We start from the raw sequence: 23,526 nt of genomic DNA, 5'->3' as shown, positions 1-23,526 counted from the left end.
ACCATTTAAAGTATAGTGTTATAATAGCTGAATCTATCATGTGTTTTCCAAATAATAATGCAATCAGTGAAGTAACTAATAACTATAACTAAAAGTTATATAAATAAAAGTACAATATTTGCCTCCAAAATAGAGTGGTCTAGAAGGATTAAGTTGCACAAAATATGATGACAAGATTAGGCATTTGTCATCTGCAATCCTAAATAACATTATTACTTTTACTTTGGTGATCAATGATTTTTAAAGACTATATGCCACCTTTTTTTAATCAAACATCACACTGATTTTATTTTGGAATAAGACTCTACACTTACAGATTTCACTGTGGATTTCTGCGCCTCAAAGTGAGCTACTAATCTGATCTCCAGAGAAAGGTGTGTGAGGATATTTTCGTAGGATGCTGGCAATGGCGTAACTTATGCTCGAGGCATTGTAAACAACAAGACACCAAGTCCAACAGAACAGCAACAGTCAACATCGCCTGGCACAAAAAAAAAACAAGGGAAATCTGTGATGAGAATAAAGTTCCTTGATGAACTCCGCTGAGGCCACACACATCACATGGAACTCAAATCAGTTGACTCTGCGTTTTTTTTTCTCTGCAAAGCTTTAGCACAACAAAGTGTCAGTGACATGAAAGTGCAGCGAGACTTGCATTCATACACAGGGACGTTAAAATGATTGAATCTGATGGTCTCTATGGCAACCCAACCAACTTGATGACCATCATTGGTGGCCACTAACCCGTCAGCAGTGAAGTGGAGGCTACTGCGTGGCACTTAAGTGACAGGAGCATGAAGCGACAGATGAGAAAGAAAACGCACAAAAGGTCAAGGCGCTTCACCTGCTGAAAGAGAGGGAAATGTGTTGTAACTTGAGTGTGGTATTTTCAGAAACAATGGAACTTGAAACTTAAGGCGCTGAAATGTTTCCATGTCAGAGTCGTGTCACGTAATAGTTCTTTATTGCTGATCTAGGATATAGATTTATTTGGATGAACAGTGTGACAGTAAGTTATAATATTGAGGGTTGAATGCACTGTAAAAGAAAAAAGAAAAAAGTCCTGATGCTCTGACTTACTGTTTAATGACGGGCTTCTCTATCATTTCTCCTTCTCTCCAACTCCCTGACAGTGGGAGACATACAGAGATTTGTGAGTAGATTAGCAGCAACCTTGCTTCGGATAAGAAGCCGCACTGATAAAGCCCTGTCCTATGAGGCACATGACTGTGATTGAACACCATATCTGACATGAGCAGATCTGTTAAGAACACAATTAAGACACTGTCCGACCATATCTCCTTAACTGCACTTGTCCCTGCTAATCCTTTCGTTCTGTGTTCAGACTAAAAGCAGATAATCCGTGCAAACAGTGGAATTGGATTAAGGTTTTTTATAATGCATAGATAACAGTAGTATATACTTGTTGTTCTGTGTATTATATTGTAATCAATTGGTCAAAGACTAGTTGAGAAATGACTTTGTCTCAAGGTGAAACTGATCTGGCACTTTAAACAACCAGCCTGGCTTGGCCTTGTAGTAATCCTGTGATCCAGAGACAAACAGAAGAGGCAGTAAATGAGTAAATATAACACTAAAGCTTTTTAGCTATAATCCAATTTATGAGGCTTTTTCCAAAACAGCTATTTTTGTTCAATTTTCCTCCTCTGGGTAATTAGAAATAAGACTGAAACGAACCTTTCTGAAAGCTCAATATATAGTGACACACACATTTACACAGGATTTTCAACACCATGTTGTTTCCAGCCACTCTTTCTGCAAGAAAACGCCAAATCTGGTCCATATAAACCGCCCAAGTGGTCTGTTTAAAAAGCCAGGTGAGAGCAGCTTAATGTGCTTGGATAAACTTGCCAGCCGCAAATCCAAACCTCAAATTCCACTTCACAGTGGATGAAATGATAAAATGCTGCATGTGCTTCCACACAGCATCAGCATCACTGGTATTTATTTATTCTTTTAGCATTTGCATTCTTTGTTGATGGATGCATTTCATATTATCTTTGTGTCCTGCAGAGCCAGAGTACGTCTGTACCAACCCCCATCTATCAAGGCCCATAACTTGTGGAACATCTTTCTGCAAATAGCTTCTCAGAACTTCTTTTAGTGCGAGCCATTATCGGGACGCTTTTGTTACGAGAAAATGCCTGTATATACACACACACACATTGGTACAGATTTTGTGTTTTGGCACAACAGGCTCTTTGCAAATGTACATGCATAATGGTAATAGGGAAGCTGGGCAGGTATGCTGCTGATAAGATCCATCACTTAAGGACTTAAGGATCAGGCGAAGGATGACAGAAGGTTAAAAAAGCACCATCTGTCACTCACAAGTTTTAGTTTAAAAAAACAGCAATTTTTATCTTTTACCTGCAAATTAAAACACCTACCATTCTGTATGTGTTGTAAATAGTAATACTAAAACACTAATATTAGCTATGTCTGCATCAAGTCATTGGGTATTGTACGATAAGCAATATTCCTGGCCTCTGCTGTAGCAGATCTTCTCAGAGATGCCCTTCAGGGAATCATTATTTCAGTAAAACACCACAAGGGTGTTGAATGCTTCCATCTGCTGCCTCTTTCACCCACATCGATTATTCAGACACAGTCTAGTGGAGTCAGAACCAGGTAGACCAAGAGAAGCCACTGATGTCTCACTCTTACATTCCCAGTTGATTAGGAGATATCTAATGATGTCTAACAGCTGAGGAGTCATTATGAACATTTTAGTTACCATTTTCGGTGTCTGTTTGCACACATCTGCAAGCATATACGCACTACACACCATGCGTTGTGTGCAAATGCACAACTAACAGTGTTTTAGTTACGTGTTCCCCTTGGCGACTGCTGCTGTGTTTGTCACATTATGCTCAAGTTGTTTCCCATGTAATAACGGTAAGGCAATCTGTTGCGTGTAACTGGATCTGGCCTGAGTGGAGAGAAATGAATGAAACATGTGACAAGGTGTGATTAGTTGTCCACCCATCTCGCTTGGTGTTTGTTGACAGATGGTCTTTTGTCAAGGTAATTTGTTCAACAGAATAACCAGGTAGATAATTACCTGTTGCTTCTGTGGCTATTAGGGCCATTGTTGTGTTAAAAACATCCTAATAGTGAAAATTCATTGCTCTGAAGGGCAACCAAAGGGGGGCATTGTATCTAGCTGACCTGAGGCAACATGTTTTTCTTTCCTTTTTGAAAAGCTTGGTTTCTTGTTAAGGATTACTTCAACAAGGTGGTATTAAACATAGTAAATCTTAGAGCAACCAAAACTTCAATGCAAACTTGAGTATGATTTCAGAACACATTTTCTAAAAGTGATATTAAAAATCATATAGCATAAAGTCTGGTTTTGGCAAGCCTCACTTTTTCTTAAACTACCGCGTGTATAGGCTCAGTTGCATCAGATTAGACCACTATTCATCTGGGATGCAAATAAACATGATAGGGTTTTAAGAGGCTGGAGCGGAAAGGGGTGTGTCGAGGGTGTTGTATTTCATGTCAAACCACCTGGAGAGGAGACACTTAAAGGCGCGCTGGTCCTGGGTGCCAGCCACAGTAGAGAAACGCCAGTCACTGAAGAAGGACACATCACTTGAACGACAACAGTTGAATAACTGTATTGGACTTTGGATTTGCACCCCCCTCAGGTAATGGACAGCAGGATCAGACCGCTTGGCCTGGCCGGGCACACCGCCAACACGCTCGGTGGCTTGCAGGTGCCCCCTTCCCTCCTGCACCCTCCGCCTCTCTTCCTCCGGGCTTGTAACCCCTCGCTAGAGAGGGGCTACCCCCGCACGCCCAAGTGCGCCAGATGCAGGAACCACGGCGTGGTGTCCGCGCTGAAAGGCCACAAGCGCTTCTGCCGCTGGAGAGACTGCGTGTGTGCAAAGTGCACGCTGATAGCGGAGAGGCAGCGGGTGATGGCGGCGCAGGTGGCACTGAGGCGGCAACAGGCTCAGGAGGAGAGCGAGGCCCGGGAGCTCCGGCTCTTGTACCCGGGCTCAGGGGTCGGTGGGGAAACAGGGATCCCTCAGGGGTCACCCGTTGGCCCCGGGGTGCCAGCGGCTACCAGGAACACTCCAACAGCCTCCAGTTTTGATGTTTTTGGAGCAGAGAACCAAAACGATGGTAAGTTAAAAATAAAAAATAATAATTTTGATACCCAAATGAAATTAAATTTCTTATTATAAACCACAAATTGTTCGAATTCACACTTAGCCTAGATATTGCCATTATATTATGCTTAGTTTGAGTTTTTTTTACTTTTAAAGACTGCATTGTTTCAAGCTTTTTACTACGCAGGCAGGATCAGATTAATCTACAAACCACATGTTCTTCTGTTGTCCACATTTCAGATGACAAACTGAACAAGTACAACTTTTATAACGGATTGATGGGTCGGCCCCTCTTCGCACCCCACACCGCGCGGCTGCCCTCCCCAAATGACAAAAAGGATCTGTCTCCCAGCAAGGACGATGACAGCTCATGTCCATCCCCGGCGTTTGATCACACAGGGAGTCCGCAGAGGTCGCTCTCCCCCTCGGATCCAGAGTCAGGCAGCGAGTCGGAGAAACGCAAGGACTACCCGAGCCTGGACCGGGACCCCACCGATATCATGACCAAGATCTTCCCCCATCAGAAACGGGACACCCTGGAGTCTATGGTGAGAACGTGCAAAGGCGACATCGTCAGATCCATTGAACTGGTGTTGAACTCCAAAGAGAACAAAATCGACTCCGACCCAAACTCACTCAGGCCTTCTGTTGGAGTGCCCGGGGCGCTTGGTGCTCTGGGGAACAAGTCCGCCTTCTCCCCGCTCCACATGCCACCGACGGCCGCAGGGGGAGACAGTCTGTATGGGTTCGGCCCTCGCCTCGGTGTCAGCCCCTTACGACTGGCCTATTCCACTGCAAACGGTGGCATGGCAGGTTTCATGTCGCCATACATGACATCGGGACTGATGCCAGTGTTTCCACTGCGTCCAGCCTTGGACTCATATTCCTTCCCGGGCATGATCCGAGACCTTTCCTACCTTCAGAGCAAGGAGACACTATGCAGCACAGGTCTTTACACTCGACTTAACAGTGAAAAATGACAAATGAACGTGAACACATGAAACTGTCATTGTAAACTGGCTTTCAGATTTAGCTTTAAGTCGCCTTGTAGTGCCTCAGGACCCAGCTAAAGTGCAAATTCAAGTCACTGCATTCTGATTTTCCAAATATTTCCTTTTTTTTTTTTTTTTACAGTTTTTTTTGTGTCGGCTACTACATGTTGTAAATAGTGTTTATTATTAATAAAGCTCTCAAAAGATGCTCTTGTTTTACATGTGTTCATGATTTTGTGCAGATACCAAGATTCTATCTATCTATCTAAAGTCTTACCCCAAAACGTTTTTCCTTGTAAACACACATTAGGCTTATAGTCACCCACCTACATACTCTCATTATAACACGTGATGCATGTTAGGCTAAAAAAGAGAAATAAACGTTGGAATTTATTGAAATGTTACAATGTAGTCAGTGAACAGAACATTGGAACGTCTAAGTGTTCGATGTCACAAGAAAGCCAATGGATAGAACGCTGCGACGTCACAGTATTCAGTTGTTACTATGTAGGTAAGGAAAGGAACAGTTACAGCTCAGGCCCTTATAAAACAGGTGAGGTCAGTATTCAGTCAGGAAAATTGCTGCCCCCTCTCAGTTTTAGACAATGAGGTGTGCGGATTTCAAAGTCTGTGCCCTACCAACCGGAAACTTGTTTATTGTAAGTTACAAATAAATGTAACTAACCTAAACATCTTTCCATTCCGTCTTTCCTATGTGAAAAACGTCAATAAAGTCTGAATTAAGAACGTGAAGAAGTGTACTTCTTTCTCCGCCCCCAGGAAGCCATTCTCACTCATGATTGGTGAATGGAAGCACACGCGGCTCGGATTAAAACCAATAGAAAGCTTTAGAAGCGTCACGAGGCCACATGTTTCAGGAAGTCAGGACATGGCCAGTTTAAATGTTGGATGTATATCATGAGTTTGAAACACCTCTGAGCGGGGTTTTTTTTTGAGGCAAGAGGGCGTCAGTATACACTCCTGCAGTCTGACATGCGTTTCCACATCATTGTGGCCGCTGTCTTTTGGTGTGGTTTCGTAGCGTCGCGGAAAATAAGAGGAATATCTTCGTCCTGTAAGTTCAGTGTCCCCTTCCAGCTAGCTTAAGGCTAAGTAGCTGTCGTCATATTTGCAAATAACACTGGATAGTGTAACTTTAACAGCCCATAATCTTCAACAGACAACCTATTGCACGTTATCATGCGGTCGTCATCGCTGCATTTAGTACACAGCATTTAAAGTATGGTAGCAATAACACCAGACCTAATGTATTTTAATTGCCCAGGTAGCATTGAATCACAGACTCTGAACTTAAGCAATAAATGTTATAGACACAAAATGTTGTTCTGAGTCTACCCCTTTCTTTTGGTAACATTTCTAACCGCAGTTCAAGGTCATCAACATGCATCGGTCTGTAATGTTTTTATTGTGTAACAGACAAGCGGTTCTACAGGGAGAGGAAGTCCTTTCTTTGCATTGATGGGTCGAAAATCATCCCATTTGAGCAGGTGAACGATGACTACTGCGACTGTGAAGATGGCTCAGATGAACCAGGTAAAAAGTCAACTTATGGGCGAGGAGGTGTCTGTTCACCTTTGTCAGCAAAATGTGATCTGTGCAATGGTAATAATTATTATCTTGTGGGAAAATAATGTTTAACTGGACTTGATATTTCTGATCAATGGAAAAAGTCCGTTGTCTGTGGTAAACTTTTGCATGTTCAGTAGCTATCCTAGAACAAGTTTTTTAAAGGCTTTGGATTACTTTGTAAGCCAACAAAAAACTGATTTGACCCATACCCTAATGAGTTTCCCTACTTGTTAGAAAGAAGGTAGCAGAAAAAGCAAGTGGTGAATGAGTTAAAATCATGAGCATGTTGGTGATATTATCTGCCTACACCAATATTTTAGATTGATCATTGACCCCACGTATTGTCAGCTGACGCAGCCAGTCCAGTGCAGGGTAAACAGGAAAATATAGAGGTCAATATATCCCAGACCTCAGGTTTACACAGTTTGAGCTGTATCAAATATCCACGTAGTAAGTGAAACTACTACTACTAGTACTTTTATCACTGGAAAAAAACCCTACAAAATGCAGTATACCACACCCAAAAGTTTCAGCCAGTGGACTTTTAAACTACTTATTCTAAACAGGGTTAGGATTATTTCATAGTGCAAATAGCTTTTGAGTGCTGCCACTGCAGAGCAAGGGTTAGGGTAATTTTTGACTCTCAAACAGGTGGAAACCCTGAGTGTTTTGTTAAAAGCCACACCACAATAAATCATAAAACAACAACCTTAAGGGCTTAAAGGGTCTACACGTTGCACTCGTCAGCCCCCAAATAGTTTTGATTAGATTCTTTTGTTTGTGAACGTTGATTTATTTATGCAGCGCTGACCTCTGCTCCTTCCCCCATGTAGGCACCTCAGCCTGTCCACGTGGCCGATTCTACTGCACCAATCTGGGTTTCCGCCCGCACTACATCCCATCATCGCGAGTCAACGACGGCATCTGTGGTAAGGCTTGTTATATTGAGTTATATTGGATGAAATAATACTCCCCTGAAAGTTGACTTTAATAATCTTTACATAATCGTTTGAAGTGAGGCAACGGATCAACAATGTGTTCTGCTTCAGCCTTTTTCAAGGACAACAAGGGCAGCACCGCCAGTGCTGCAGTGATGAACGCTGTCTTATTTGTTCACAATAGTAGAAAGGTTTGATACCGAATGTGCTCTAATATCTTGCAACTTATTAATTTCATACGTAGTTGTGAGGTTTAATCCAAACAGTTTACTTCCCTTTTTTTTATTGGGTAAGAAGATGTTCTGCTTGCTTTTGCCCCTTTTGTGTGGCTTGCAAACATGGACAGGAATTCATATTTTACATGATGTTAAGAAGCTGACATGTTGTTGCACAAACTGTCACTCCATTTTGTTGTACAAACAAACAGATAAAGTAGGCAGAGGAAACAAAACATGGCCCTCTAACACACACACACACACACACACACACACACACACCAGTGTGCACACTCACTCTTCTCACAGTTTTCCTTGAAAAACACCCTGTCCTTTTCTTCAAGACATTCTTTCTTGTAAATATCTGCCACATTTTATTGCCTAATCAGATAGTTTTTCAGCCCCCGTTTTCATCCACTTTTGCTCTCCAGTAGCTCTCCACTTTGGATAAAATCAATACATTCTGTTGTCGACATCTCCTCTCTGTCACCGGCGCTTTCAGTAGCATTAGACGGCATGCAGCCATCTCAGGTGAAAAAAATAGAAGGAATGAAGAATGAAAGAGCAGTACTGGAATATTTTTCAAAGCCTCCTTCTCCCTTTCCACCCTCCTTTATTCTTTATTCTACTCCCACCTCTCTTCTCATACCTTCCCTGCCTTGAATGGAGCCACTTAATAGGTAACACGTTGTCGCTTTTCCTCTTCGACTGGGTGTAGAGGGATTTTCGTTGGTCTCCCATTCTGGGCTGTAAAGCTCTTGTTCCACCGGTCACCAATAGGGCTCTGGATAATTGAGACATATCACACTGTTCCCACTCTCTTGGGTGGAACATCTGAGCAAAAGCCAGATCTGAGCACTTGCGAAACGCCATACAGCAAGTGGTTGATCTCAAGAGACCCTCACTGAACTAACTCTCTCTCTCTATCTATCTATCTCTCTCTCTCTCTCTCTCTATCTCTATCTCTATCTATATATATATATATATATATATATAACAATATATGCACCTAAGAGAAAATACATTTGCTAATTTTATCAGTGTAAGACAGTTGATTTAAACCAGGCACATATGCAATTTAATAGGTGTCACTGGTCAGTTCAGTATTTTGTGCAATTGCGATAACTGTCAATTAAGGCAGTGGTTCTCGAACTTTTTCTGTCCCGCCCCTCTTTAGAAACTGAAATACGTTCAAGCCCCCCGGATTCCAGCAAAAGTGCATTTCATTTTTATCAATCATTAACAACACGGGCGATTGAAATAAAACGATAGATTCATGTTAGCAAAAAGCCTTGCTTGCATCACAGCACCCATTTTTTTGGTTTATGCCACCACATGAATCATATTCATGCAACTTTAGGTCCGCGCCACAGCCATGACCCCCTCTGTAGTGGCCTATATTTGAACCAAGGCCCCCCCCCCCCCCCCCCCCCCCGGGCATATACAATAATTTTATCTATGAATTGTCAGAAAATACTGAAACATGGCTATTGTAATTATGTTATTTGTCATTATAATAACAAAGAACAACAGTGCATCCTCACGTTGGAGCAGAGTTAATCGATTAATTGGCTGATTGTTTCAGCTCTGCTCTCATTACACCAGACTTTGAATGATTCTGTTTTATGTCTGTTTAAATGGTTATGAAAATGATGCCTCCATCCTAAAAAGCAAAAGATTCAAGTGGTCAAACCTTCTTCTTCTTTTTATTTATTTATTTATTTATTTTTAGGAGCAAAAGTGAGAGATGCTATGCTGCAATAGCACCCTGAGTATTGTTTTTAACTTGAGTCTGTGTTCCTTTCTATTGCCTAATTCTTTATTGGTCACAATGTTAAGAAAAAAAGCCTTATTGCTCACCTCTCCTTGCTGATGATGTTGAATGCTCTCCTGCTCTCTTGCATGTGCATTGGATTGGTTTCTCCTGTGTCTCCTGCCAGATTGCTGCGATGCTTCAGATGAATACAACAGCCACGCTCACTGCCAGAACACTTGCTGGTCAGTTGAATCAAAACTGGGATTCAATATTTGTAAAAGAAAACACATGCCGATTTTGACTGAGAATATGGCACCAAAGGCACACGCATAACTAAAGGAAAATAAATATTCAACCAGTCCTTTCTGTTTGGGTTACATTTTCGGCAATTTAATTTAAAAAATGCAGATCTTCTTAAATTTAAGCGACCTACTGCTCACATGCTGCACTCATGGGATAGTGACTCATTCACTGTGCCACCAGGGGGCATGGTGTTACTGTGATTTAAAAATGTGACGTAGTTCAGATCTTCTCTTGTAACGTATATTCATCACAATACTGTTTTGAAGAGTTGATCCATGATAGAGATCTGACTCGCCACTAAATTAAACCTTCCTTCCCTTAAATTGTACTCTCAGTAACCTCACCCAGAGGTGATTTTCATGCAGATAATTTAGTTTCTACAGGATTTAAATCACACACTGCATAGATGATACAGCTGTGAATAAAAAAAGTTGTTTTTCTTTTATTATAAAGAATACAGCCTCCTGCCAGGCTATATTCATCATCTTTTCTGAGCTGCACTGCAAAGATTGACCCTGCTATGATGCTGAAGTGTAGCCCGCTGTGTAAATGTAACTTCTAATACAGTAACCCACTTCTTTTGTTGACAGTCCACTGTTATTTCCTTCACTTGCCATTCGCCCCTAAACCACATACAAGCAGAGTATATCTCATTATGTTTTCACAAGGTCCGCACTCATATTGTGTTTGCCAGACAGACAAATTTAGTTCATCCACAGAGCATCAGCCCCCATCTTATTTACTGTTCTATTTCCCATTTGGATTCCTGCTGCATTGTGAGCCCTTAAAAAATTGGATTGCACCATCTCGGTGACCGTAGCAGGGGTGGCCGACGTTTCTTCAGTAATGATGGGACTGTGCATGACTCCGTCTTGCTCTTCACCAGGAATCTGGGACAGAGAGAGAGAGCATACGTGGAGGGCCAGATGAGGACCTTGGACGAGGGTTTGCAACTCAAGCAGCAGCTGATTGAGGAGGGAGTGCTGCTCTGGAGGGAGAAACAGGTACACTGTATTCTGCTCAAGTAACTAATAGGAGGGGACAGTCAGGGGGTCCCTCAAAAGCTTCATATTTAATACAAGAAGTAAAAATATTTCAGACTTTACACAAGGCCGGTGGTTAGATAAATATAACAGTGACATGTACCTTAAAATAGTTTGAGTCAGTTTCTATATAACAAAAAGGTGTATGACAATCATATTTGTACGACAATGTGGCCCTTTCTTCAAACCCCTTTATATACAATAATTTCTACATCTCATTGCTTCTGTTTTTTTCCCTCATATTTGGAGCTGATTTGGAATCAGCCTTGATATTAATCATATGTTGACTGGATCAGTTATGTATTACAGAAAAATGTAACCTATCTGATCACATCCCTACTGAGAGATTGTAAGAAAGCCAGACAAATGACCTCCTTTGACCTTTGAAACTGTATTTCTTATCTTTGGTATTGTGTAAGCGTCAAACCTTTTTGGTTTGAAATGGTTATCCTTAGTTTGGTGTGGTCCTATACCTGTTACCTATTTCCTTACACACTAGGATGCAGAGAGCATCCTGTAGCGTACAAAATAAACACTGGCCCTGTTGTCAGAGCTCATTGCAGCCAGCATGGTGAACGCATAACTGCATTCTGAACGGCGGCGCAGATTCATGTTTGTTGTGAGCTCGTTTCTGGCAGCACTGCATTCAGGGAAGTAATTTTACTCTGGAAAATTTGGTTGCAATGTAATGTCCATGTCCTTAGTTTGATTCTGGCCAGTGGATTGTGTTGCATCTGTTTTCTCTTCCTCTTTTGTTATTAATAACTTCCAAATTACAGCGGAATGCCCCTAAAATATAAAATAAAATAAAATAAAAAAATGTGCCAGTGTGCTTCTACCTTGTAGCTACTGCGTGTGTATATTTTATTTTCTAGATTTAATGAACTTTTCACCTAAGGCAACTTGTGCTGCCACTCAGCAACTCTTGTGTTATTGCCTGGCTCACTGGCTAACAATAATACTTGATTGATAGAAACATTGTGGTTAATTTGATTTTATACGTGTTGCACTCCGAGATGTTCACTATTTTCTGGCTGTTATGTCAAAAATCATATAAATTTATGCCTATTTATACCTATGCCTATATACTATTTCCTAGTGAGTGATCTCCCATTGTAGCGTTACAAACATATCACTATATTATGATTTATATTCAAAATGTGTCACTCTGAAGCCCTAAGGACTTAATGTTTGGGAGTAAGTTGGGTACCTGGGTGATCAAGCCCATTTTAAATCAACATGCTCCTTTACAGAGTGTCAGTATAAGCAGGAAGAACTTGACAGTTGTTCCTCTGCTCCCCATTTGCACATTTAGTTCAACAAGCAAACCGAATTAGAAACTGGAGCCCTGGTGTTTGGCACAAATTAAATTGGTAAATTTGGCAGCTGAGAATCTCTTCAGATGTTTGTAAGTTATATTTATTGCCTCAGTGCTCTCATTACTTAATGCATTATCCTAATTTAGGAAGTACAAGTTGGCCTCCCAGCACTCTCTGATGGTCAGGTCTAGCTCATGTACTGCTTGTTGCACATATAAAATTTTTAAACTGAAAATTGCGTGACCAAAGTATTGTTCGACATGTAGTTATGGTCATTTTAAAATATGTGTTTGAGATTCTGAAGGACTCGTTGCCAGCCTGAAAGTATTGCTGCAGCACATTTCACAGTTCTCTAACTTTATGTGAGAACTTATTTTATTTCAAGGTATTCTGAAGCACTTTACAGCACCATTATGTGGGGGGGGGAATGCATTTCAAGAATGTCAAGCTTGTTTAAAACATGTATTACTTGTAATGGAAGATACAGTTGAAAAGATACCACTTATTTGACAACAGAGATTTTGACCGAAGGCCGCTTTTTGTCTCGCACACACATACACACACGGCCACACATGTAATTTGCCAGCGGATGGTCTCTGAGTGCTCGCACTTTTCTTTTCTGTTATGTTCTTTTCTGTAGCAGCTGATTGGCAGACCGAAGCTGAAGTGTCGCCCGGGCCACCTAGCCCAGCCCGCATTGTGATCCTCTTCTCTCCTCTGTGTCTGTGTTGATATATCAGGGTTACTTCAGGGGCCTTTGTCTCAGAAACCTCACACAATGACTCAAAGGTGAACTCTTGCTGCGGTTTGAGGGTTAAAGAAGGATCTGCTGTTAAAGAAACGGGCTGTGAGAAAACTTTGAAATCAAATTAGAAGCCTTTACACAATGAAAGTTGAGAGTAGCATGTCAGCACTGCGTGCCCTAGAACCAGTTGAAATAGGAATGCTGCGGTTAATTGAATCCAAATTGGTATTCAATAAAATCCTCCTTCAGGAGGTTTGTGATTATCTTTCTGTTGATTGGCCCACTCTAACTGTACATTTTAAAGCAGGGACTTGTGTGCAGCATCTCCTAGCCCTCAAGATGTATCTTTTCTTTATATGGCCTTGCAGAACTTTGTCAAGATTTCAGAGGAATGTCGGGTGTTTTTTTTCTGTCCAAATTCTACTACAGTTTTCTAAAAGTTAACACAGCAGGGAGAAGTGTACTGAATCAGCACTCCTTGATCTTTTAAAACAAAAAACAGTATACTTTTCATTCACTTGGAATATTGCTTATTTCAAACAAATACTATGTGCTTTCGTTCCTGGTGTTTTATACAGTATTCTAACACTGTGGAGGAACCTATTTTCCTTTTTTACGTGTGTGTACATGGCTGTTATTCACAAGTAAATATGTTCTTGTACACTTGAAATGGAACTCATAAATCACTGCTGCAAACTGAAGGTGGCTAAGCAAGCAGCGTAGCCTAGAAAGGTAGTCATCCCTATCCGAACCAGGCAGAATCCATCACTGCATTATGAGACTCTCTAAGGAGACCTCGGAAGGCAGTATTGAGACACACACACACACACACACACACACACACACACACACACACACACACACACACACACACACACACACACACACACACACACACACACACACACACACACACACACACACACACAAACTAACAAGAGCTGCTGCTCTTTCATATTAATTGGCCCATTACAGAGAGTGATGATAGCTTATGCTTGGCTGTCAAAAGCTGTCATTTTTGGTGTGACGGCAACGCCTCCTGAAGCAAGTGATTTAAATACTCCGTTGTGCGGGTCGGTTGTTGTATATACATGGTCCGGTTGTGGTCTGGAGGTACATATATGGATGCACACAGAAAGAGAAGTTAAGAGAAGGAGATGGGAACAGAGACGGATTCTAGCCTAAATTGTACTTTCTGTGAATGCTTTGGAGGCCATAAGTCAATTTTCAAAAGTTGTATTGTTTCACTAAATCTGTTGACTCGCAGTGTTTTGAGCTAAATGCTAACATCAGCATGCTAACACGCTCACAGTCACAAAACTAACCTGTGTTGGAGATAAAAAATCTCAAAGCGATTCACTGGAGATGATCAGAGTTCAACACAGTTGAGTTTATTCTACCACTAGAGATAAACTCTAGCCAGTTCTGGCACGACTACGCACTGCCTGTGCTCCTCTTTAAATAGCCCAGATTCTCCTCCCTTTCCAGATGGTGACTTTACCAAGACTCCATTAACACCATTAGGTCAGGGGATCAGCCTCTGCTCAGGCCCATTTCTCCTGACACCAGTAGAAACGGGGATTTTGGATTTTTGGTTACATGGTATTACAGCACACACTTTCAACTAAGGCTGGCTATATTTGATAACAAAAATTCTGTAATCATGCAGACTTAACATCAGGTGTGAATGTAGTTGATAAATGGAGTACATTAGTTCACCCTAGATATGTTTGTAACACAGTGGACACACAAAGTACATTTAATAATTTAGTACAACACATGCTCATGTTTTCCAGGTAAAATGTTAACCACGTTCACCATTTTTGTTTGGAGTGTTAGCATGCTAACATTAGCTAATCAGCATTAAACACAAGGTATAGGAAATACAGACCACCAAAATGGTCACAAATGAGGGATAATATCAGAAAAGAACTCTTGATTTTTCCACTTACTTGCAGGAGGTGGTATATGTTATATGTAGTCTCAGCTAGCTGATAGAATGTTTGACATGTTACGGTGATCTTAGATGTATTTGTCTCTTTATCGTCTCTCTTCAGGCCCAGCTCAGAGAGCTTCAGCAGGAAGCTGAGGACCTACAGATCAAACTAGAGGAACACAGAAGGAGGAAACACGAGGCCGAACAGCTCAAAGAGCAAACATTAAAGGCGCTGGAAGCAGGGGACAGCGGTAAGTGTCCTGCCACCTTTTAACCTGCATTGATTTGGTTTGAGTCCATTCAGAGCAATCAATCCACAGAATTGCTTCAGCACGCAGATAATATAGTTAGGTCATTGTTACGGCAACCACAGAGCAGCTTGCATTTTATTTCAGCTCGGCCTGACATTGAATAAAAGTAAATTGAACTTAGCCCAGGCCAGATGGTCAGGATGACAAATGGTGGGACATCAGAAACGGAAACTGGAAGGGTTAAATACAGATGCCTGTGCCATTGAAATAAATGGACTAGGAGAGGAGTGCTGAGCAACAGCATATTGCAGTCCCACAGCTCTCCTTTTACGTTCTTCAAGCCTTCAGAGAGAAGTTTCTTATGACTCACAGGAAAATTCCCTTATCACTCCAAGCACTAGCTGGCTCGGCATTTAAGTGACGTTCAGACTTGCGTTTGTGGATGTACAGAAAGTTTTGGGGCTGGATAGGAAATGGGCTCAGTCATTTTAGCACTGAAGTCCAGAAGGATTTAGAATCATTACGTGTGTGTGTGTGTGTGTGTGTGTTGGGGAGGCAGGGGATGGAGATTGTTGGAGGTAAATTAGCTCAAAGTTTTAGATTTTTAGATTGTTGCAGAATAAGTGATTACATATTCCCATTTGTAATGACTAATAAAAACAAACACCATGAACACAAGTAGGAAACTGACACACAATCCATATGTTTTATCATTTTCAAGTGTTTTTTATTTTTTTTTATCACACATTCTGCTGTTTTGAATGTCAGTATACCAAACAACATATATATTCAGGATTGTATCACTTGTCATGTTTCTCACGTTATTGTCCGGTGTCATGAAACGCTGGCAACTGATTCTCTGTCCAGTGTCAAATCGACCTTCAAGAAAATGTTTTGATAGCAACAAAGGTCATTTGACTTTGGTGGTTACTCTGAGCGCCCATCCATCATGTTTCCCACTGCGCAAGCTGACCTTTGCTAGACGTTACAGGCCCCCCATGGTCTTATGCCTGTCACCCTTTACTTCCATTACTGCTCATCTTCAGGGCGTAGCACCCATCAATTTTAATTTCCACCGTCCTGTTGGCATGTCTTGTCCATGCTGGCTATCCATCTAAGCTTTTAATGTGCAGTTCTAATAGCAGTTTGTGCATGTGTGTGTGGTAGCTTCTGTGTGTTGAGGCTGAAGGGAAGTTTCAGTGAAAGCTACATCTTCCTGCCTGCAACATATGACATTACATGTTGATTAATACTTGAATAACTAAGCAGTTGTAGATTTTCTACCTTTAAAAAAAAAAAAAGATAAACTGCAGGGCGACAGTTAGGGATCCTCTACACTACAATTTTTAAATGACATAGTCATATCATAATTGCTAACATTATATTTTATGTTTGCATTCTATGCAGTATCAAGTTGCATGCCTTAAATAGGGTTTAGTTTCCATGTCTCCTCAAAACTCACAAAATATTAATAAGTCAGTAAGTAATTAAATAGTAAGTAATTTCTCCATGTTGTTGTTGTGGTTATTATTAACTCTTTAACCTCATGTAATGTTGCCATCATGACCTGTCAACTGAATGTCAGGCCAGGGGACCCTTAAGACCTCCTTATGTGCTGACTTATACACATGCGTATTGTATAAACATGTCTCCTAACCTGTAAATTCGCAGTGCCTCCACATTGTTTGTTAAACCATTAAAACGATTGCCCCAAAAGATCCCTCAACTACAGAGGGCCCATGAGGACAAATACTGAGTTGTCTCAATTAAATATAGGAACATCACAACAAAGAAACAGTTTTGTTTCCTCATGAACGTCTTGTCTTTCCCTTTATGACCTGTCAATCGCTTGTCTCAAAATAGGAATTAAAAGCCAGAAGAACAAGCAGCTGAGCCTGCAAAGTAGAACTTAACATTTTTTTCCCTTTACTGCTGCTGTCGCTCAAACATGTCTCCCGGGCTCCGTGCACAGTTATTGAGACGTTTTAAACGGCTAGGTTATTTGTACCCTCAAAGAAAATTGCAGTTTCTCGTGGTTCATTGCTTTTGGTGGGATGATACAATAATTGCAGGACTTGGAGATATATTGTTTTTACAGTATGAGTTGCCCCATTTTTATTTAGCATTAGAAATTGTGATGCTGTAACACAAACCAAGAAATAATGCACATAGTGTATGATTATTACATTTTCAGGACACAGGAATATTGCACAGTGTTTTCACAGATTGACAGGACCACATTACTGAGCTGTATCCTGTTATTTGTGATTTAATTGACTATTTGTGGGATTCTGTCACATTTTGCGAAGCACGCTGGGAAATCTGGTTAAATCCTCATTGAATAACAAATACATTGCTGTTCCTGGGAAGTCAGAAAGGACCCTGATCCATGTGTTTGTTTTTGGGAGAAAAAAAAAATCCTTTTAATAGCAACCTCAATAAAGTTTGGGTTCACATGGAGGTCTCTTCCTTCTCTGATGTTTATTTAATATGATCTCGTATAGAGATGTACTTTATTTTAGGTCCTTTACACTTTTAATGGAACGTCCCAATATGAAAAGCTACACTGTCTCAGAGTTCACCCACAGTTTGAGGGGTTTCCTCAAGTTCATCGTTAATCCAGCGGTTGACCTGATTTCTCTAGAGGACTGTCCTGCAAACCGCCTCCCTACTACTCATGTTTTCTAAAAGGTACACAAGTACAGTGATTCTCCCTATAGCCTTGTACTGAGAAGGACCCTGGCAGGGGAAGACCCATAGCAAAGTGTAAATTTTTTTTTATAGCATCTTTCCAGTTTGGCTTTAGCAGTGCTGTCCATCCACAGTGCTCACGATGCCAGTGTTATGCACCACCAAATACTGCTTCTAAACGCTATAATATTCTTTGTGGGGTCCATCAGTGGTGTTAAATGATTCGAAGTAGGCTATATATTTTATGAACGTTTAGAGTCTTTAATATTTTAATACACTTAGTAGAAGTACCATTCCTTGACATTCAGTAAATATATGTGGTGATAACGCCGTTTGATCAATGACCACAGCAAAGTGTCTGAAAAGGACCTATAGAGGTGGATGCATAATTCGGCAGATCAAATGTTGAAGGCTACCTGCCGAGATTTGCTTCCACTTCTTTTCTAAGCGTCAAGTCTCTCGTGGTTATTACGAATGTTGTATCACCTGCTGCGTTCAATCCAGGTTGCTAATTAAACTTCATAGCTTTAAGGAATACTGTTAACCTGTTTTTCATTTACAGAGCACAACCATGTAATGTGCAATGCAATTAATGACAGCTTATTAAATACTGTAAGTCAATAAAACTGTGACGTTGCATAATCAACAATAAATCTGTCTGTTTTTAACTTACAGAGCACAACCATGTAGCCTAATGTACAATGCGTCTACAATTAATGACAGCTGATAAACTACTGTAAGTCAACCCAGTGAAAAGTTAACTAAATAATACTGTAAAGTTACATGGTCAACAATAAAGCTGTTTACAGAGCACAACCATGTAATGTGCAATGCAGTTAATGACAGCTTGTAAACTACTGTAAGTCAAGACATCCCCCAGACTCTCAAAACAATAAACTGTAACCTGTTTTTCACAGAGCACAACCATAATGTGCAATGCAATCAATGACAGCTTGTAAACTACTGTAAGTCAACACACCCTGCACACTCTCAAACCAGTGTAATGTTAATCTATAACTAAATAAAACTGTAATGTTAGGCTACATGATCAACAATAAACCTGTAACCTCTTTCCAGCCAACGGTAATAATTAACGTGATGGCAGCCAGCAGGACGTAAATGATTTTGTTAATCGACCACCCCAAGTTTGGCAAGTAAACAAACGCTCGTTCATCTTTTCATAATGAACGACAGTCAGAGTAAACCTCCCGTAGCTCGTAGCTGAAGCAAGCTAACGTTAGATGGCCAATGCTGAGCTAAACATGTTCACTCACCACATATTTGCGTTCTGCGCTTCTTTGTTTGGGCCTTGTTGTATGAAGTTCTAAAGCCAAAGTTTATGATGAATGGCACAGCAGCTGCCGGGGTGTTTGTTGTCCTCTCTCACGTGCAGCCGCGCGCAGCTCATCAGACGTGTCCTAAAAAATAAAACATTGTTCACGAGTCCCGCACCTCGAGTCCAATTCGAGTCTGAAGTCTTTTGAGGACGAGTCTCAAGTCGAGTCCGAAGTCACTGTGTGTGCGACTTAAGTCGCACTCGAGTCCCCATCTCTGCTGTCAGCCATCGCCGATATTGGCCAAACCCTACAAGGCATTCTACAAGGTACAAGGTTTAATGGTCACAATACAAGAGGGTTGTAAAATGAAACGTGGACAATATATAGCATACAAAAGCAATCCGAATAGTAAACACAAGTACACAAGCAAACTATATATATATATATATATTCCATGTAGCAGTGCTGAGGATGAATTTGAGTTAGAGTTTAAAAGTCTGATTCCATTCTGCCTGTACTTACACCAGCATTACCATATGTTTTACTTATCCAGATACAGATCACAAGGTAATTGTAGATTTCATAGGTTTACTGTAGAAATATTTTTAGTTTTTTCCATCCTATTAATCAAGTTGTACCCCCCCCCCCCCCCCCCCATTATTCTTTGAACCCAGTTTCAGAACCACTGGTTTAGTCTGAACTGACAACCTTCCCCCAACCCATCAGGGCACGCTAACCCTGCTAGTGACAGACAGGGGACACAGTCACTAATGGTAACAATACATTTTTAATTAGGGTTATTCGTTGCATTTGAAGAAATCCGTTTTACATCCAATCAAAGTTAGGATGTTAACAAATTAATCAGACAATGCAAAAGCAGTTTATTGATATTCCCAAAGTTATGATCTTAACTGGTCTTGAAATAAAATTCCGAGCCCTCAATGTCCGAGACGAGACCAAGACCTTCAAAAAGTGGTGTTAAGACCGGTCTGGAGTACTACAACACTATTTGCTTGTGTTTCTGTGTACTGTTCTGACACACAGCCAGCTTGAATGTAGGTACTTACACTAATATCTCTTATAACTCCGCTGTCTAGTTAGCTAAAGTTACCGTAAAACACGTTTTGAGTTAAACAGAACCAATTCATTTAATGATGGATCGGTGTTAAATTTGAGAGATTTTCAAAAATATATTAGAAAGTTGAATCCCGCATCATAGAATAATATTTAAATCCAAGTCCTAAAAGCAATTGAAACATTTATTTCCTATTGTCCAAATGGTCCGCTGTGATCTGAACCATTCAGGTGCTGTAAACCCGCACCATCCGAAGCCCTGTTTAGGTTAAAACACTTGTTTGCAGATTGTAGCTTTATATAGTCTCTCCTCTTCTCTGTAGTGCAGCACCTGCAGCCCTTTGATCCAATTCCATCTCAGACCCCCCCCCCCGCACACACTCTCACTCAGCAAGGCGCAATTCCCTTTCTGGAAATATTCCATAACAGTGTATAAAAGAAAGCAAATGTGTGTTTTGTTAGCCTTGGAGGGCAGAGCCTACAATAACAAAGACAGCTCCGTGTGGATAGCAAGGTCTGTAGCCAAGGCATAGATCTGCAGTCTCCTGCTGATATGTTCCATTTTCTCTGTTCTCTTTGTGCCTCTCTTATTTTACGAGTGTGCTACGCTATCGCCAGGGCAACATGAGTGGATGAGTGATAGTGTCCATTAGTAAACATAGCCCCCCTATATGTGCCATCGGCCTGAAGAGCCAATGTCTTAAACCCTCCCATCTCTCTTTTTTTTGCCCTCCTACTCTCTCCTCACTTATTGTCCACCCTCTTCCCCACTACTCCTCTTACCTTTTACCACATCGCCCCCCCCCCATCTTTTTCTTTCCCTGCCTTCTTCTCCTCCCTACTCCATCTATCCCCCTTTTAGGGTTGTTTTTCATTGCTACAGCTCTGCAGTAGAAGGAGGGATGAGGCCATTTCTCATGCTCCTCTGTGCACTCATTTTTGCGAAACACAGCGACTAGACGATGGGTTGAGAATGTCAAGCATTAGGTTGGGAATAGAGCGCTGTTCAAACAAAAGAGTAGGCCACTAATATGACAGATGCTTTGTGTAATGCAGAGGAATATTAGCAAATTTTGTATTTTCCCCATGGTTGAGTAGAGTCAACAACGGGGGTGAGGAATCTGGCTTCTCCGTAGACATTTGCTGCTTCCAGTCATGTCGTGGGTGACAAAATGTGGCATACAATCTTTTTTAACTTCATTTCAAAAAACCCCAGCATGTCTTTATAAATATGGATTTAAGGTTCATATTGTTGAGGCTGCATTTACCAACTGGGGTTTAGTTTAGAGTTGTTTTTTTTTATACCCCTATAGCACACACACTCAACACAAGCACTCTACTGTACACTGGGGGGAAAAAATTGCTAATTTCACAATTAGCTTTTCTGTAATTAGTACGGAAAGGTAATTGCAGCGGATGTGCAATTAGCATTATGTAAAGTGCTTTTCCCCAGACTTAGGGGCCAATCACTTTACCCCTTTACATTCTCCGTTCTGCTGATGATGTGGGAGATGCTTAGTGGCGAACATAAGAGAACTTCCTCTCCCTCCCACTCCAATGAATGCGATTCACAAAATGAATCAGTTTGGGGTCACATGCTCGCTGGAAAGGGGGTTGAGGAAGTGTTCGCGTCTCCTTTTCATCTGCCTGTGAATATGAATGGAGAAGAGGGGAAATCACTGTCATACCAGCCGTTACAGCACAAAGCCTCCTGATTGCATTCTGGACTCTGACATGCTTTTTTTTTTTTTTTTTTTCCTACAGGGAAACCAAATGTTCTTGCACAGCGTGACTGACTCATTGCCTGATTGCCCAACCCCCCCCCCCCCCCCCCCAATATTTTTTAAATCCATCTCCAGCTCTGTTCTTTTCTCTATCCCTGCCTCTCAGTTTGCATTCAACAGCATTAGTGTTTATGGCAGTGATTGATGATTAAAAAGCAAACCCAACAGCTTTGGAATAAAAACACTACTTCTTTGTTGATCATGACTCATTGTGTTTATAACATGAACAGCTAGAATATTGTTTCTTAAACCAATCAGTTAATTTCACATTAACCAATATATGGTTTTTCCTTTTAGGTCTCAGACGTCAGAACAGCACAGTAAACAGCATTTTCAAGTTACTGGACAGCAATAAAGATGGCAGGTAACTAACACGCTGATAATTAGGGATTCACTCATTCATTTTCTTTTCTTTTAATGCGACCGCTGATATTTTTACTGAGTGGGCATGAAGGCTGGGCAGTGAGGGTTAGAATGAAGGATGAAGGTTTCAAATCTAGCATTATATTTCAGTGATATATTTTTTTTCTTCTTCCAAATGATCTACTGCCTGTGAACATGGTGCTTTTCCAAATGAACTGCCTGGATGCTGATATGAGCAAGGTTTAGTGAAATAAATACAGCTGTGGCACATTTTGTGCTCAAAAGTTGACAAAATACAAGTTAACAGCTCAAAAAGTAGGACTTTACAAGGACCTTACTGCATGAAAACAAAGGTAGCTTTACACAAATTCACAGAACTCATGTTAATTCACTTTTAATCATTTTAGTCCTCAAGAGAAATCCTGCTAATGCAGCACAGTGAAACACAAACGGCACCAAAGATGAGTAAGATAAAGATCCGTAACACCGGATTAAAATAATGACGTGTATTTTTGCTCGCGTTCATTCTATTTTATATTGTTCACGCTTTAAGATAAATGAGTGTTTTGGGAGGACCTAATTCACATCAGTATGTACTGTACATGTGTTACTGTCATCAGTTCCACCTTAACGTCTGATGCAGTGGAGTCTCTTCAGTCTGAGCTGAGTGCACACATCTCATTCCCTGAAACACCTACTTGTACTTCAACAAACTTCAAGAAGTAATTCATTGCCTTATTTGTATTGTTTAGTCTTCAAGTCTCAACAGACCAACTTGCACCCTCCCTCCCCATCCCCAATCCCCCCGCCGCCTCACCCCCATCTCCCAGCTTCCCCTCAGCCACCCATGATGACTAACTCGCTGTCGTGAGCAGTGTTTAACCTCTGCCAGCTTTAAAGAGAATGACATCCATTTTGCTTTCAAGCAAGATACTGTGCTTAAATTTGCTGGTAGCTTGCAGAAAAACAGAACGTGATATCCAATGAGCCTGTCCCCTTCATGCTTTTTCCCCCAACTACTAGTCCCACCCTCACGTTCCTCACCTTCCCGCACCACACGTGGAAAGAGGAAAAAAACAAAAAAATCAATACTGCTTAACCGGGCAT

General features: G+C 41.1%; 2 protein-coding genes across 3 annotated transcripts in view; both read left to right on the top strand.

Annotated features, from left to right (window-relative positions):
- The first annotated feature begins 3,558 nt into the window (after positions 1–3,558).
- On the top strand, positions 3,559–5,709 carry LOC119911324 (doublesex- and mab-3-related transcription factor A1-like). Its single transcript, XM_038730168.1, has 2 exons — positions 3,559–4,155; positions 4,383–5,709. The coding sequence occupies exons 1-2, from the start codon at positions 3,678–3,680 to the stop codon at positions 5,120–5,122; spliced, it is 1,218 nt and encodes a 405-aa protein (XP_038586096.1). The 5' UTR covers positions 3,559–3,677; the 3' UTR covers positions 5,123–5,709.
- Positions 5,710–6,017: 308 nt separating this feature from the next.
- LOC119912348 (glucosidase 2 subunit beta-like) overlaps positions 6,018–23,526 on the top strand; it is a 119,009-nt gene continuing 101,500 nt past the window's right edge. For both annotated transcript variants that reach the window (XM_038731497.1, XM_038731496.1), the window contains exons 1-7: positions 6,018–6,209; positions 6,572–6,688; positions 7,558–7,653; positions 9,818–9,875; positions 10,823–10,940; positions 15,101–15,230; positions 22,354–22,420. In XM_038731497.1, coding sequence (XP_038587425.1) covers positions 6,128–6,209; positions 6,572–6,688; positions 7,558–7,653; positions 9,818–9,875; positions 10,823–10,940; positions 15,101–15,230; positions 22,354–22,420 — 668 coding nt within the window. In that variant the 5' untranslated portion in view covers positions 6,018–6,127. The remainder of the gene's footprint in view (positions 6,210–6,571; positions 6,689–7,557; positions 7,654–9,817; positions 9,876–10,822; positions 10,941–15,100; positions 15,231–22,353; positions 22,421–23,526) is intronic.

The sequence above is a fragment of the Micropterus salmoides genome, unplaced genomic scaffold, assembly GCF_014851395.1.
Source record: "Micropterus salmoides isolate LMB-PRFRI ecotype aquatic unplaced genomic scaffold, ASM1485139v1 Ms_hic_scaffold_2, whole genome shotgun sequence".
NCBI lineage: Eukaryota > Metazoa > Chordata > Actinopteri > Centrarchiformes > Centrarchidae > Micropterus > Micropterus salmoides.
The sequence above is the reverse complement of the archived record's forward strand: the minus strand, read 5'-3'. Positions and strand labels throughout refer to the sequence as shown.

Bases quoted from the DNA above. Each gene is read 5' to 3' on its own strand.
- LOC119911324 (XM_038730168.1), top strand. From the start codon at position 3,678: ATGGACAGCAGGATCAGACCGCTTGGCCTGGCCGGGCACACCGCCAAC. The intron at 4,156-4,382 runs GTAAGTTAAAAA...TCCACATTTCAG, and splicing joins AGCAGAGAACCAAAACGATG to ATGACAAACTGAACAAGTAC.